This window comes from Calonectris borealis, chromosome 16 (assembly GCF_964195595.1).
Source record: "Calonectris borealis chromosome 16, bCalBor7.hap1.2, whole genome shotgun sequence".
In the NCBI taxonomy this organism is placed as follows: Eukaryota; Metazoa; Chordata; class Aves; order Procellariiformes; family Procellariidae; genus Calonectris; species Calonectris borealis.
Genome location: NC_134327.1, coordinates 8,052,992 through 8,069,716, shown reverse-complemented (window position 1 = coordinate 8,069,716; position 16,725 = coordinate 8,052,992). Strand labels below are relative to the sequence as shown.

Genomic DNA, 16,725 nt, shown 5'->3' with positions numbered 1-16,725 from the left:
CAAACCTCCCTCCCAGCCAAGTGGCAAGCCCTGTTGACTCTCTACAGCTTGAATTTCCCGGGATGACCTTCCACAGCTTGCTAACACTGTATTTTCATGACTAGCTAAGATCTTGGGGGGGAGGAGGTTTGACAATCCCAATAAAAAAAATGAAAACTGCCAGCCAGGACACCCCAGGTCCTTGTCCGACTCTTTGCAAAGCCCACTCTCCCACTGGGGAGCCTCAGACTCACGCTCCCTCACATGGAACAACTTCAGCGCAGCAAATGGATGACATTTTCCGAATGATGCCAATATTTGGTGTTGGAGTTTGTGATTGCACCCAGCAACACAGCTGGGAATGAGGGAGCAGACAGGCTCAGCTGGATGTTTCAGGAGCATCTTCAAGGAAATCATGCTTTTGAAAATACACAACCTAATCCTGGAGTTGAACAGATTAGCTCAAGATGTAGGGCTGTCTACCATGGAAAGTCATTCAAGCTAAAACAGAGCAAGAATTCACCTTGGACCAACAATTCTTGATTAACTTCCTCTGCTGGCAGGCTTAGTGTAAACTAGGCGCTATGCCAAAACCTCCCAAGTCACTCTGGAGTAAATGTAATTTGAAATAACGCTCTCATATTTTAACAGCATGGCCTTTAGAGTGAATTTTCAGGCAATGGTCAAAAGTGGCAGAGACCCATGGATCAATCATGATACTGGCACTCTGTGTAAAAATAAAACAAAACAGGTCTTTACTAACTTCTTTCACTGCACGGTAAAGGAACAGCTTCCAAACCGGCGTGTGTATCGTGACACACGATGTATAGGGAAAAACTGTTGCTTCTAAGCTGGAACCAACATTTACCAAAAATATCAATGGTAGTAGAAGACAAAACAGTGAGAAACTTGTATGAAAAAGATTTTTATATATAGTACATATCTAGACACAATCTATAAATGTCTATAACGTGAACAAGGTCTGCACACCCCCAGACTCACAGGCACTACACAGGCCCCACTAACTCCACAGAAGTTACTTGGCGTTCTGCTGTCACTTGAAGTGACCTACAGGCAATGGACACGACCTGGTGTCACAAAAAACAGCTACACACCTGAAACCTCTGCTTTCCATGGAAACAGAGCCCAGCCCCTTAGTCAAATACGTAGGCTACTCAAACACATCTCCCATAGAAGAGCTCCTCGTGGTCACTAGTGCAGAGTATGACCCTGAACAAGAGTTTCATTTGAGATTTAGTTTCTCTGAAGCTTTCGTAACGTTCCAAGCCCGTCGGTTTGCCTCAGATGAGCTGGAGCCGCGCCGGGATTCACAGCCCTCCCGCAGGAAGCCCGGAGGAGCTCTGCCCAGCAAACATCCACCCGCCGAAAACCCCAGACCTCCCCAGCTGCAACCACGGTAGCTTCTCCTGTGCGGCACAACCTGCAATCTACCTTTTAAATAAACCCCACGAAGCTGAACTAAATAATTTAGTTATGAATGACCAAGTTATACGCGTGCTAAATCTTCCACACGAATGACCAAATCACTGACAGTAACAGCACCTGCACATCGCCAGCACTTTCTGGCCCAGGCTACCAAACTGCCATATGACCAGGAGAGTAAAACACCACCAGCCACACCTTATGCTTGGCAGAAAGGGACTCCTGCACAGGGTGACAGAAGAAATCTGGAGCAGAGACTTGGGTGTGTTTTAACTTAGGCTCCACATCGAAATTTAAAAATAAGATAAAAAACATCAACAGCTTTATGTCTCTGTGTCAGTTTTGAAAGGCTGAGTTATGAAGAATGAAAAGCTATTTGAGTGGAGAAAAAACAATGAATGAGAAAAGTATGTCAGTCATCAGTTTGATGTCTAAAATAAAAAGGCAATGACCTCCATTTACGCTACGTTTCTGTGTTTTCACAGGCAAAGGAATAGGCAGCAGGCCTTGAGAAAGGTTACCATGAGCCTGATCTGGTACTTTATCAGCCTTTTACTGATAAAGCTGCATTGATTTGTTATTTAAATTGTCTTTGGCTTTTTTGCCCCCCCCCTTTTTTTTTTTAAACTATTTGTCAAAACTAACTAACTTTTTGGCCTTTGTAAGACATTTTGTCCAGCTACCAAGCACCGTGATAAAAGTGCCAACAGAAGTTCAAAGCTGAGCTGCCAGAAAGGTGCTCTGGAAGCAGCGATCAAACATTGCATACTTCCTGCCTACCAAGAAACCAAACGCTGTTGAAGGCCACAACCAAATTAGCATCTAGATAATTTGCAAATAATGAACTTAGTGTCATTTTATAGGCAGTAAGTGCTTGCTCTTCTAATATCACGACTTTATTATCAGCGTTTATTAAAAATATTTTGTTTGCTGTATGTAAACTCAAACATTAGAAGACAGTCTTATTATAAGCAATTACAAACATTAGGTAACATTTACTACACAGGATAAAGTACAATTAAATGCCAAAAAGACATAGGAACAAAGAAATAATAATAAAAATTCTTTCTGGTTCCTGTGAAGTCATGGAATAATATGTATAGTAAATTATATTACACATAAACAGCAAGAAGAAAATTATCTCAGGGCTACAATTGTTTTAAAGCTGATTCTTCAAGCAGAGCCAGGAGCTCATCAAACCTGCTTGTAGCACGACCCTTCTTGGAAGTTTCTCTTCAAGCTTGGCTTTGCTGTAATGCATACAAATTATTAACCCATTATGAATGTCAGCACCTGGCACTTTCTACCTAACAGAAGCCAGCACCACAGACTCCCCAGCCGCTCTTTTCATCTTGATTTGAATCTTAAAATTGCAGATTTTTTCACCAGTTTAGCAGCACATATAAAATAGAGAAACAGTCCTGCAACAAGGAGCAGGGAACTGACCCTTCCTGCAAGGGACAGCACAGCTTGCACTCTCCAAAGTCTCCCCGCCCCGCCTGGGCGGCGCAGGGCAGCATGGCCAGGCCACCACGGGATGCCGGCACAGAGGGGTTGTGCCCTCCCTGCCTAAGGAGAGGGTCCCTCTGGGGCTCCCACATCTCGGGCAAGCACTCCCCGTGGGGGAAAATCCCACACCTTTCACAGAAAGAAGCAAGCCTTGGCAGGGTGTTGTCTTTGGTTTTGTTTTTCTCTGAGAATGGACATAAGCAACGTTTTGGGGTGACTGGCTGTGAATGCCAAACAGCCAGAGAGAGCACATTACGGCTCTGACCGAGGGCTGTGGTGGTGTGAGATTCAGAAATCTCACATCCTCGGTATTTTCACTGCATGACAGATTTTGCTAATCCTGTTCTGAGGCTGTCAGCTCTCTACAGGCACACAATACACGGAGCTTAGGCACTAATACAGGGTCAGGCTTTAGTTTTGAAAGGCAAGCCTCAAATTCAGATGCTCTGCCGATTACTGGATGCAGCCTCCAAATGCTCATACTCTTCAGATACGGTTATCTGACGCGTAGTTTGCTGTGGCTAGATGCAGTCGAAACATACCTGATAGAGGAGTGCAGGGCTGCCTATGTGACTGGATGCAACGCTTCACGGGCCAGGCAACATCCCTGTCATCATGACTGGGATGCCACAAAAAAGTGCTGAAGGGGAGGGAGAGCAGCTGGTGCGCATGGGACGTGCCGTTTCCATGGCCAAAACACCCCTTTTGGTCTGGGCCAGCGCAAGATTTTCAGTCATGGAAATGACACTGAACCACACAGTTCCCACCAGTATTAACAAGGGTCCAGACCAGCAAGTCACAATTTTGGTTTCTTTTTCCTGAAGAGCAAATATAGGGAACATTTCAAGTAATCAAATATTATTAGGCTTACTTCCTAATTTCCCATGGAAAAGTGTTTTCAGACAAATTCCACCACTTTTGCGGATGTCCAGCTAGCATCCTTGGGAGTGACAACCAACCGATTGTCACTCACTAGCCCACTGCCTCAGCGTCGTCATCAACTGCAAAAATAAACATTGCTGTAAGTCAAGACAATAAAACATTTGCATCTTTTCCTTTTAAATTTTGCTTTGGCTTCAGCACTGCAATCTATTCAGTTGCAGTCATTTTCCCAATCAGGACACAAAACACAGGGGTATGTAATAGAGATGTTAGCTCCCTATCTCCATTGGATTTACCAGCTACTAATATGCTTTTATTGCCAGCCTACAGATTAGTTAATTCCTCTTCTAGCAATAGCAGTGAACTCTGACAATGAGGCAAAACTACAGGGATTGCAAAGCTACGTCAACATGTCTGTAAAATAAGGCACTTATAGGAGGAGAAAGGTTAATGTGAAAAAGTGCACATGCGATCTGTGCAGCAGCCCAGGCATGTGAGCAAAAGAACCTTCCGCATAATTCGTCCTACTTCTGTAAATCAAGAACAACAGTTTTAGAAGTGTAAGTCCTTGTACGGTGGTCTCCAGTTCTTGAAGGACTAGGTAATTACAAAAACGGAAAAAATTCTTAGTGTGTTACACGAAAGTGGATGTAGCCACTTCGAAGTTGCCCTGGTTACAAAATTATTGTAACTAGATCTGGAAAATGCTGCATGCAAAACACAGCTGTGCACGTCTATATTTATCCAATTATTATCTGATTGTTTTTAAGAAATTATTTGTGCATTTTTATTTTCTGTGCTATGCTTCACCGCCCAAAAAACGGAACTATCACGTTAAACCACTTTGCTACAGAAGAGCTATTTATGCCACTGAGGTCTAATCCCAGCGTAACCAGAGGAAGAGAAAATTGGGGATTCGGGGAGGGCGGATGGGGGAGGGGGAGAGGGGGGAAGCAGCATCACAAAAGCCTTTTCAGTTGCATTTACCTGTAACTGTTACAGAAAATGAAATAGAACAGAAACAGACCCCACATTTCAGTATCATTTCAAACCAATCCCAAAGCGAAATGCATCCCAGATGTCTCTCAAGAAATGCTGCACAGAGAACGCTGCCCAAGTGGTAACATCAGACACCGGTCACCTGCATGTAGCTTACCGTTCTACCCGCTGCACAACCTTCCACAACTACGCACCAGTCGCGTTGGCAAGTCGACCTGTATTTTACTCACTGCTCACATTAATACAATAAGTCACCTCCTCAGCCAGGATAAACCGACACTGCTCCACTTCAGTCAGGAAAGGCGCAGTCAATTACTTACCAGAGGATCCAGTCCACTGTATGTAAAAGGGCTCCAGAGATAAAAATATATTTTAGACGTCTGCAACGGAAATTTGGTTTTAGGTAAGAAATGAAGGCGTGATACACAGTGGGACTTCAAGAAAAAGTCTCCCTGAAGTCAGCTGCACTTAAGTGGCTGCTTGTAATTAAGCGTGCTCTCAAATGTTAGCCTAGGAGGTGTTGAATGGGGAGCTACCTAACATTTACCTGGAAAATAACATGTGAATTCCTCCTATCTTGCTGTTCTGACACCAAGGGATACACAAGAGAAAGGAAAACGCTTTAAAACTCTTAACAGCCTCTCACTGCAATATTGCAACTGCCACAAATATATATTGTATTTGCAATCTGTGAGATATGAGGTACTTACTTATTTATAGATACATTTATCAGAACAATTTCTAGATGTGTTTCACTTAAAGAATGGCAACAGATACCCAAAGATTCAATTAGTCTCAGAATATTTCGGTTTGTTGGCACAATTCTCTATTTACTATCAGAACAGTTCTGCATTAGAGCTTTATTTAAGCAATCAGTCAGACCTCATGCTATCAAATATTAATCTTTTATCCTTTAGCCCAGTTACCATTATTCTAGAATAATGAAGAATTTTCCTATTCTGTGATGTCATTTGAAGTGCAGAGCATGACAGCATACAATAGCTTTACTGTACAGCAGAGACAGAGTCATAATGAACCGTTTGGTTCTGATGGTAATTGATTATAATTAACTTAATTTATGTATCTTCCCTTCTGCCAATTTGCCCTATACAACAAAAACGAGCAAGCACAGAACTAAATTTTACAATTCTCTTTCCATCAGAGGCTAAACACTTCACAAACATTAGCTATTGCTGGTAAGCATTTCGAATGCTGTGCAAATTAAAAGGGTACTGGCAAATCAGCTTCTGCTGGGAAATAGCACAATTCTCATATCTTTTTAAGATCTTGGCTTGAGAACATAAGGCTTTGGTAGGTGTACTGTTAAAATATTCATAATTAAAGGTAACTGCATAAAACCATCTCATGTTCCTCAAGCTGCATCACGCATGAATGGACTTACGGACAATTAGAAACTTCCCCATTGCTAAAAAGGAGAAGAGTATTTTCTCAAATGAGTATTAAAAGGGACAGACAACCCACTGGACAGGTCACTAACACTTTTGGGAACCAAAAAAAAAAAACCAAACCAAACCAAACCAAACCAAAAAACAAACCACCCACAACTGACATCCAGAGAATATGAGCTATAGTTCAGGCTCAATTAAATGAGAGCAAGGATGCTTAGCAAGCTCTGGACGCAGAGTTCAGAGAAGAGTCAAAAATACCATCCCATCCATCACAGAAGTTCCCTTCCGCATGTGCTGGGTCTGGGAAGTTTGCCCAAGCTGTACCTCTTGAAGACGAGATTTCATTCTCAGTGCTGTCCATGGGACAGCTTTTACAAGCACCAAGTAGACTGAAAACATGCTGAAAATATCAAACATCCTCCAAAGAACAAGAGAAAGGAATTACATTATTACACAGCACCCAAGCCACTGTGAGCTAACAGCTAGGTGCTTTTTTTTTTCCTACATAAGTTAGAAACCTTTATATAAGGCTTTTTTCTTTTTTTTTTAAAAGGAGTTTCATATAAAATTCAAGTTTCACAACATTGGTAGGAAGGAATCTACGTGACACGTGGTGTGTACCCTCTTCATGCAACAGACTGTTGCAAAGGACTCCACTGGCCTTCAATGCCAAACTTCTCACAGTTTGTTCATGGAAATAATGCAGAAAACAAGGTCTAGAGATGCGAGGTCAAAGCCATATGCTCTTTCTTTCTTTCTCTCTGTATGTACACGGCCAAATCACACAACGACTGCGCGTGTAACAGAAGTTAAAACTTCCCAAAATGTTGTATGAGACTGTACCTAGGTATCTTCAATGCAAATAATATCCAGTTAATGTTGCAGAGTATTTCCCACCTATATCCAAAAAGGACCCACTCAGCAGACACATTTAAAAGATGCATTCTCCTAAAAAGACCTAAATTCTCTTTCTTGTGTGATTTAACAATGGAGACATTTCTAGCCGCTGTGTTTCTGGGCTTATCTTTGCCAAAATCAGTATATCTGATTATTAGACAATAACAGCTCAGCAATTTGATTGCATTGGATGTTTCTATGGGGACTGCATTACAAAGATTTCAGAGGTAAGCCCATGAATTCCACTTGTATTTTCACATTTCTCAGCAGGAAGGAAAACATGCTGTTTCCTCTTCACTTCGACAACAGAATGCAAAATCCTCAATTAAAGTGAGTACATTCACCACAAGAAATTGCAAAATTTTCCCCAGTGGCCATATATCCCATCAGCATTTCAGCTCTTTATTCACTTCAGCACCTTATGAAATGGCACACGCCCCCCTTCGCCCCCCCAGGAAGAAAACTATTTATCTGCATTTTGAAAAACAAGTACCCTGGAAGTTTACTTTACCTTCACAACATGATTTTATGAAAGACTCCATATTTATGGTGTTACCAATCACAATCATCAAAAACTGCAAGACACACTTTTTCTACAGGCTCCAAGATTCCTGGATTGGTTTTTTTCATGTATATTGACTAAAACTGGAAAAACCCTCAAGTTTCTAACTTGTGAGGTAACCATAAGACTCAAAGTAATCCCAAACACACCCAAAACCAGAGACACAAAAGATTCAGAGTATTATTTTTAGTCATATTCTTTTAAAAATCTGTTTCCCAATTATTTAATTATTCTTTTCCATATGATACTCTAACAAATAACACAGGGAGTGTTTCTATTCTTGTTTTTAGTAGTGGATATAGTACCTTTAAGTTTGCAACTCTTATCTAGTCTTACTGGGAAATGCTGATTACATGGCACTCGGGTGAAATCAGCTGTGCAGCCCCCTGAAGCAGATGCTGACCGAGTCCACGCACAAAGGGCAAAACGCTCACTTATCTGCAACCATCTCCATTTTAAGATGCACGATTAGGCAACTTGGGCGGCTGCTGCTGCCGCCGCCATACTTGTGCTCTGGATCCAAGCAGGGCTGACAGCACCCCATCGTTCCCAGTCAAGAACCGGGTAAAAGCTGCGCGAGCTTTCCAGGCAGCAGCGTGCCTTTGGACGGCCTCTCTCCTGCCTGCAGGCTATGAGGGCAGGCCACAGACCTGAGTCCCTCTTGGCACCCACAGCAGAAGGTTACGGTTTTAAATTTCTGGGATGAACAGAAGAAATAATTAAAGATCAAACAACTGAGCACACGATTATTTAGAGAGTCCTATAGGCAATGAAGTTATTTGACTCATACCGAATGACAAAGGCACGCCTTTGTGGCGCACCATGAACCTTCAATTCCGAGTCTTTTATTGAATTAAGCCAGAAATCAATTTCAGAGAAAGGAATTACAGGATAATAAATACCTTTTAATATGACAATTTTTGTTCCTTACACGATGGTCTCCAGGGTAGGACATTTTAATTCTAAAAATAGCTAGCTCTTAAAAAAAAAAAATTAAATTAAATGGTAAAGAGGACAATAACAAGCAGTATTCTCCCCTGGTCTCTTTAAAGGCACTACTGTTAAAATACAAATTTTGTCTGGGAGCGATCAGCACCTGAGCGGTTCTCGGAGACAAGAGGCTGACACAGGTAATAGGTACTGAGTTGCTACGCTGCAGGCAGGGTACATCCTAATTACAGAAGGGTCTGGTTTTGCTGTATTATGACAAGCACATTGCTGCCTGCACTCAAGCATCAATATTTACTTCACCAAGGTGGAAGAGCACTTGCGTTCCATAGGGAGGGGCCTTCAAAGCATCTTTCACGCTGGCTCTTTGCCAACATAATCCTCTCTGGAATGGAGTCCCCCCTTGGCTAAGGTAACTTTCCAGCTGAAATCCTCCTGGCGTGGCGTATGCATTACACACAGGTCTCATGTTTGGATTCTGAGTGCACATGTTATTTCAGCAATCTCCAAGTTTTGCACTTCAGTAGCACCTGGGAACTGCACCCATCACTTCAAGGGAGGCTGCAAGCCACCAGCTACTCTCACACAACAAGCTACCCCAGTGAGAGCATCTTCTGGAAACTGCACAGCAAAAATCAGTTCATATTTTGACTTTTAACAACACAGGAAAAATTGGTTATTCTATAGTCTGGGAAGAATTGTAATTTTTTTTTTTTTTTAATTATTGCCACAATGTTAGAAGAGATGCTGCTGACCTCCAAGTGGTGGAAAACCAACCGCTTACCACACAGACCCCAGGGTGCACATCTGCCTGCCTCAGGCTTAGCCCGGCACCCCTCAGACGGTGGCTCTCGGGGCAAGCACTGCAGCGCATTCATGCTGGGGATAGCACTGGCAAAAGGGAACCACATGGCAAGGTTTACCTCTCACAGGTGAGGGAAGAGGTAAGGACTGCAATTGCTACACCGATTACTCAGTTCCCTCACCTGCTACACAGAGCCCCGTTCCCTCTGCCAGCTGCGGTACTCCGTGGTCCTGTATCAGTAAGCCTTGCAGGGCTTCCTAGCATCCATTGACACAACTTTTAACAGTCACAAAGCTATGGCTTTGGAAGGCGACCGGTAACAATCTCTGTAACCCAAAGATGATAACAAACTCCACTGCTCCGAGGGAATGAAAAACTGGGCCAAAAATTTATCTCTGGGCTGACCGCTGCTGAAGCCATTACATTTGGCTCCTGGTATTTTTGTGAAGTGAAGGATGGGAAGTGTGAAATGCTAACAGCCACAATCTCATTGATGGAGATAACTTCTGAAACTGTGAGAAAAGTAGCCACAGTGTCACAGCTGTTTCAGATGTAATGTACAACCATCTCAGCTGCTGAAAACGGCTTTCATTCTCTCTTAGTTTTCTTCATTCTCTCCAAATTACACTCAGCTTCTCTTTGCGTGACGGTGCAGACAAACATGCCTCAACCCTCCAAAAGAATCCTGACAACATGACCCTATCAAACACCTCAAGGATGCTCAGGGGTATCTGTTTTTGGCATTAGTGCACAGAGAGATTTAGAGATAGGAAATGGGAGGTTTGTTTTCAAAATGTTTTTTCCAATACAGTAAAGACAAAGTTTCTGGGTTTCACCCTAGATGAGTATCATTTTGCAACACAGTGCAAATAAATTTGCCACATCCTACTCCCTCAAACACAGTCTATTAAATAGTTGTTAATCTGCTGCACCAAATTTATACATTACATGATTCACGCTTGTTACACGCCATTTAACATGAGAAAAGCTAAAGAATAGTTGTTTATGAGCTATATAATCCCACTTACAAAAAAAGAACAGGGAGAACACGTGATGCCTGACTGCATCATCTTTTGACACACTGTCCCAGCACAGGTAAGTATAAACGAATCAGACCGATGCCCAATATACTGCTATTTGATTAACACAAGTAGTGTGATTTGGCAGGTCCAATTTGAACAAAGTATTTTGATATGCCTCTAAAAGAGAGAAGAATGTGAGGGAATTGTGCAAAAACTATTTTATTTGCAGAAACTGTCTTTTCCTTGGAAAAATATCCGCTGAAAACACTTGCTTAGCTCTGAAGTAAATGCTTTCCATCTGTTCACTTACACACAAACCAAAATATATCTTTATAGGGGAAGTCAGAGGGATCTGCTGAAGCTGAGCTGGTTGGAAGAGTACACATTCTCTCTTTAGAAGATCACTTGCAGTCATACCTGTAAAATTTTCAACAGTTGTACAGCTGATTTGAAGACTAGGGAAAGAAGAGGAAATTATATGAAAAATTCATGATAAGGCCTCCAGAATACGGTCCCCCTTCAACACACAGCATGGGCTTGAAATGTCAACATTCAAAATACCAACCAAACCAGAGCTGAGGCAGGAAACCAGAGGGCAGTGGAGAGAAACTCTCGTATGAGCCAATTCATCCCAAGATTGTGCAGGAAACCACCAAAGCAGAGAAGCTGCTCACCAGTCTACTCAACATCTCTCAAATGAATGCAGCGCTACTCTCAGCTCCCATCTGTCCCCAAAGAAAAAGGAAGAGAACAAAGCATGTGGAGAAACTTCTGCAAATTTGGGGATTCTTTACTAACCATATTAGTTATCATCCTGTTCACGTCAGCAAAACATGAAAGCTGCTGATGTCATTTTTCTCACAGTGCTTTTTCACAGCAAAAAAAAAACAGAGACGCTTACAGCTAAGACTGTGGCCCAGTCTCAAATTGCTGGATATAAAACAACTTCCACTGCTAATCCGAATGCTTCTGACCACTTCGCCTAAAGAGAAATATATCCCTAGAAACCAAAGTCATGCCCTGACCTTCAGCTGCAACACCCAGAGTTACTTGCACCTCTCAGGGAGAGGCAGTCCCTTCCCTCCCCACCCCAGGATACCTGCCTGGTCTCAGCTCCTACATTTTGAGCAGGCCCCAGCAGTCTAGAACACTTTGGGACGTAAGGGCGTTGCCCATAAGAAGTTGGTTTTGACTCTCCTCATCTATTTCGAGGTCAGAAGTAAGCAGCTTTCTACAGAAAATGGATTCAGAAGTGGATGTGGCTTTCAGTAACACTGAAAGAAATATCAACACATACAAGCATACGCTTAATTTCTACCTTAATTATTCATTAAACAAAGCATTTATGCCCTCCCTGACCCCAAAAATATTAAGGCCCCTTGAAAGCGCAACAACTTTTGGAGTCACCTGGCACTCCTGTTGACAGTCTTAGCAAGGAGGTAACGGGTCAGAAGAGCAAATGACAGGGAAGATGCAGGCTGGCAGGGCAGGACAAGGGAGTGGTACGCTGGGGCTGAAGGCATCACCTCAGCCAGTAATCTGCTACAGCTGGCAGCTGTACCAGCTGGAGCTGATGATCTCCCTTTCGCTTCCTCCTCCAAGTGTGAAATTCTCTTGCTCATACTCACATGTGCATTCTCCCCTAGGTACCTTCACTGACACAAACTGATGTTCTTAACACTATTTTAAGTCAGTAATAAAATAAGTCTTCACTATTACTGTGTATTTCTAGTTCTACATCATGCACGGATTAGTACTTTATTATGTACTCTGTGTTTTGATACCACTTTATAATGCCACTGTGTATAACAATCTTTGTGCGATCCTTCCTTGCCAGTTTTGACTCAGAAAGGCTTGGCTCCAAAGTGAGGTCCATAAAAAAGATCTAGTAGGCTTGTTGAAACAAATAACAAAACAGTCAAAAGCTTTCCCCAGAGAAAGGCCAGCAGAAGACAAAGGTAGAAATATTTATGCAGTCACTAAGGAACATTGGAAATGTGTGTTCTGAATAAACACTCATCTTCGGTATGCAAGTACCATTGCCTTTGCTGTCTCCCAAAGATCAGTGAGAATGGAAATCAATGATGCTGCCTTGTTAGAAAACACAAATCAAAGCATCAGTGACTTTGTAAAATCCCTTCTGTCACTTTGCCCTTCTGGTGCCAGGCATCTCCACGGATTCATTACCATTCATTGTAATGTCTAAAGAGGAAACCGGCAGTGCAACCGTATTTTAGAGCAACACACTAGCAGCGGGGATCAAAACAAAAGCTAGGAAGCTGAGTATACAAAGAGAAATGAGAATCCCATGAATGGATGCTTGCACTGCCTTGAGGACTGCGTCCCCTCTTCTAACAAATACAAGTCACTTCTGCTGTTGTCCAGCTGAACACAAGGTCCCTTCCTCACCATCTGCACCTACTGTTTCCCATAGAGAGTCTGGTTCTCTCTTGCTCAGTCAGTCATGCTGGGAGCTACTGCTACTGCTGTTACAGTTGCACCTTCTCCAGGGCCACCAACACGGTTAAATATCATAAATATGGTGGGCAGCCCTCTCTTTCAGAGAATCTCTTGTAAGAAAGAAGTGAGGTGGGGGTGGTGGTACTAACCTGAGTCTCCAAGCTGGTGTAGGGACTAGGAGGTTCAATCTACAAAAAGAGCAGACAGAAAGAGCCATTACTCTGGAATAGTGGAAAAGAAGGTGTTTTGAGCCGTTATTGGTCCAAAGTAGCAGTGTTAGGAATAAACAACCTGCTTGAACAAGGATGACAGGATTTTTTTTTTTTCTTAAGAGATCCTCCTTTTCCAGACATCCTACCATCGCATAGGAATTACAGGATCTCTACAATATTTGGATGAGCGAAGGAAGTTGCAGTAACCGGAGCATATCACAGACAGATTAGCTACAGAACAACTGAAGGCCACACACGGGCCCTTGCATCTTTGATTTAATCCTCTGCTACATTTCTTTCTTAGATTACAATTGACTGGTGCTCCTGTAACTTCAAGGCATTAGAACCTTTTCAGAAAGTTGATCGGACTTGGATAATGATAGGGTTGGCCACATCCTTGGCAAAATTTTTCCTCCCAACAGCTGCAGCTACGCCGTGGTTGTTTTGTTTTCCATTAAAATTTCATCCTGATGAATGTCTCTCTCCAGCTCTGCACATTATATGTGCAAGTGTACTGTGCATTTTCTGCAGTCTGGCATCTTCTTTGGTGTCAAAATTTGAACTCTTAACTTGGCTTGGCCAGAGGATTCAAACTTCATTAAAGAGCTTCTAAACATAAAAGCACAAAAATTGTCTATTTAGCGAGTTAATTAAGAGGTTAGAAAGATATAATAACCCTACAGGAGATTCCATCATTAGTCTGAGATTAGCGCTCAAGCAAAATCTTTAAAGGAACATCTTTTAAAGTATAAGGGACATTTGAAACTCCAGCCCTGCTGGTCCAGGTATTCCTCTGCAAGGTCTCACTTTCTACAACACCCTGTGTAATTGGAAAGCCTAACAGAGTGGAACCAGGTCAATGATGCTTTCTCTTTAATCCATCACATCTGTTGAAATTAGACAGCTTTAGTTTAGTAGAGTAAATTCTTGTCTGTCAGATTATTGGGCTCCTGAGACTAATTTTGAGTTTTGATATCCCCAGATACTCAGGTCATTGTGATTCTCACTTTGACTAAACCACAGAACACAATGAAAAAAAAACTGGCTTTCCTCCAAGAAACTATATATTCGTTTTATTTTTAATAATGCCTATAAAGCAGCTTTTGGTTTAATATTCACTGTAAATATACTAATGAAGAAGCTATCAACCCAGGAAAAAAGTCAAGGAGGAAATTGGCCTTGAAACCGTCGATACATCTTTCCTCCACTCAGTAAGTCATGGGCCAGGCAGCATGCTGTCCCCAGGTGAAAAAGTCCGTGATCACCTCTGTCACACTGCTAACTTAAATGTAATCTTTCATCAATGTGTTCTAACACCAGAGTACCATTATTATACACACGTAGTAGATATTATCTGACAACTGGCCAAATAATATCAAGACTGGAAGGAGACTGAGAAACCTCAGTGAAATCCAAATATCATGTCATCAGCTAAGCTGGGGAGGGGGGGGAAATCACCTGAAGGTGAGAGGCAAGAGGAATCTTGTCCTTGGATGCCTTTACATTTCTAAAGACAAGTGATGTCAGCACTCACAGCTTTTCTCTTATAGACTTAATGGGGATAAACTCATCCATTTTGCAGCTGGACTCTAAGCGATGCTAGTTTGGTCACAGCATTGTCTTACATTGTCCCTCTCACATTTATATCATAGCAGGAAGATCACAATACTGGCAGGTGTGTGTGGCAGATAGAATACAAAACGTATTTAAATAGAAAGAGCAATATACTACTGTAACAAAGAACAGCCCAGCTGCACAGACTCCCCTTTGGGAGATCATCTGGATTTTATCAATTGCTGCCAATTTGATTGCAGACAAAAGCTTTTTCAGCATGTACTGTTCACTTCCAAATGACATTATTTCTATAAGAGGAAGCAGCTACTGTATGGATAAAACATCCTGGAAAGATCAGGGGATTCCCGTAATAGATAAGGCTTCAGACTACTTAAAAGCCAGACAAATTAAGTCCAACGCTTGCTGAACAGAACAGACTTCTTATGGTGATTATTTTCAAAAGATTTCTTGACTAAAGAAAACTGTAAATATAAATCAGGTTTTGAATAGCATTATTTCACCATGTGGAACATGGTGCATCAGCATGGGTCTATTAAACTGTGATGCTACAGTTTTTCCTGTTTTTTTTCCTCCTCCTCATTTTGGCTATGGTTACTTGTATTAACTTGTACTGTAGCCATTGTGCAGGGAACCTGTACTGTAGCATTGCAGGGGGACCCGCTTCCCCCCGTCATTAGGAACACACATTGTTCACACAGGTGACATGGTGTTCGCTTCTGAATTATCTGGGAAAAAAATGAAGCTTGGCTTTTATGGGCAAAGGTAGGAACAAAACAGGTACATTTCTCCTTCCCCATCTCACACTTTTTGCACGAGCACAATTGCTAAAGATGGTGCAGGTTTGGGTTTTTTTTCCCTTTCTCCCAACACTGGTTCACGTGGTGCAACATTGCTGCCTCTCAGCATCCACTGACTGTGAAACAAAGATGAAGAGACTTTGCCGGTTTGTTTCTGGATGCCACCTCTGCCTCACACAAAGGCTACTTCTTTCACTCGGTACCCGACTGCCCACTGTACTTTTCTGCTTCACTCATACAGTTACAGGTAGGTGCAGTTACCGCACTCATCACAGCTCTCAGAGCTGACCTTAAAGTCCCCAAAACACAACCATGGAGAATGCATCCCAATTCTCCTCTTTAAGCAAGGCAATACGGAAGCTGAGGAGGGTGGAGCAGGAGGAGAGAGGACATAAACATAGTCAAATTCAGTTTTCAATTGCAAAAAAATAGTTTTAAAATTCGAGCTCAGTGTCAGCAACTTAAAAGAAAGGCTTTCACTCTTACTGCAGGAAGAAGCATGTTCTTAAAATTATCTACCTATCACTAGTGCCAAATAAATATTTCACATTTGGGTAAATCCCACTGCTGTTCTCCAGCTCCTGTGCATGGCCTGATGCACAGTTATATATATGGTAATGCGCACAGGAATAGCCCATGTGTGAGGGATGAGGGTACGCACTTTTTTTGTTAAGTTACAACCTCTCTGCTTTGTCCAACCTGCCTGCTTTCATTGATTATTAGCTGCTAATGAAAGGTCTGAGTCAGAGAGCAAAGTTACCACTCATCCATGTCTATGCACGGAAACACTTAGGAACGAACAGCAGAACAACCGGCACCGTTCTGAGCAAAGTTATGCTTGGTCTGTATATGTTGCACTTAAACTCTACGAGACTTCAGCAGCCTGCCACAGTACCAGAAGAGTTGTTATAATTAAACCCTGGGGACGCTGGCAATCATCCCATCTGAAATTTCAGACTGCCATTTTTCAAGTGCTATGAATCATTAATCTCCAGTGCTTGTGATCAAATGAAATCTGGAATTGGAGTGTAAACAGTAAGACATTGCTGTGTAAATGGCATGACACATTTATCACGTTTAAAGACTGATCTGCGTAAGACTATTTACTATTGAAAGGTGACACCGAGTACAGCAACTCTGGTCTGGGGTTTGGTTACCATATTTTTCATAAAGGGTTAATGTCTTGCCCACATACAGGAAAGAGACAGCTGTTTTCACAGACGTTG

At 42.2% G+C, this 16,725-nt stretch overlaps 1 protein-coding gene across 2 annotated transcripts in view; it reads right to left on the bottom strand.

Moving 5' to 3' along the window:
- Positions 1–16,725, bottom strand: part of XYLT1 (xylosyltransferase 1) — a 199,049-nt gene that overhangs the window by 133,380 nt on the left and 48,944 nt on the right. The window contains exon 2 of one of the 2 annotated variants that reach the window (XM_075165095.1): positions 13,065–13,103. The exons of the other annotated variant lie outside the window; for it this stretch is intronic. Coding sequence (XP_075021196.1) covers positions 13,065–13,103 — 39 coding nt within the window. The remainder of the gene's footprint in view (positions 1–13,064; positions 13,104–16,725) is intronic. 2 annotated transcript variants of the gene reach the window in all.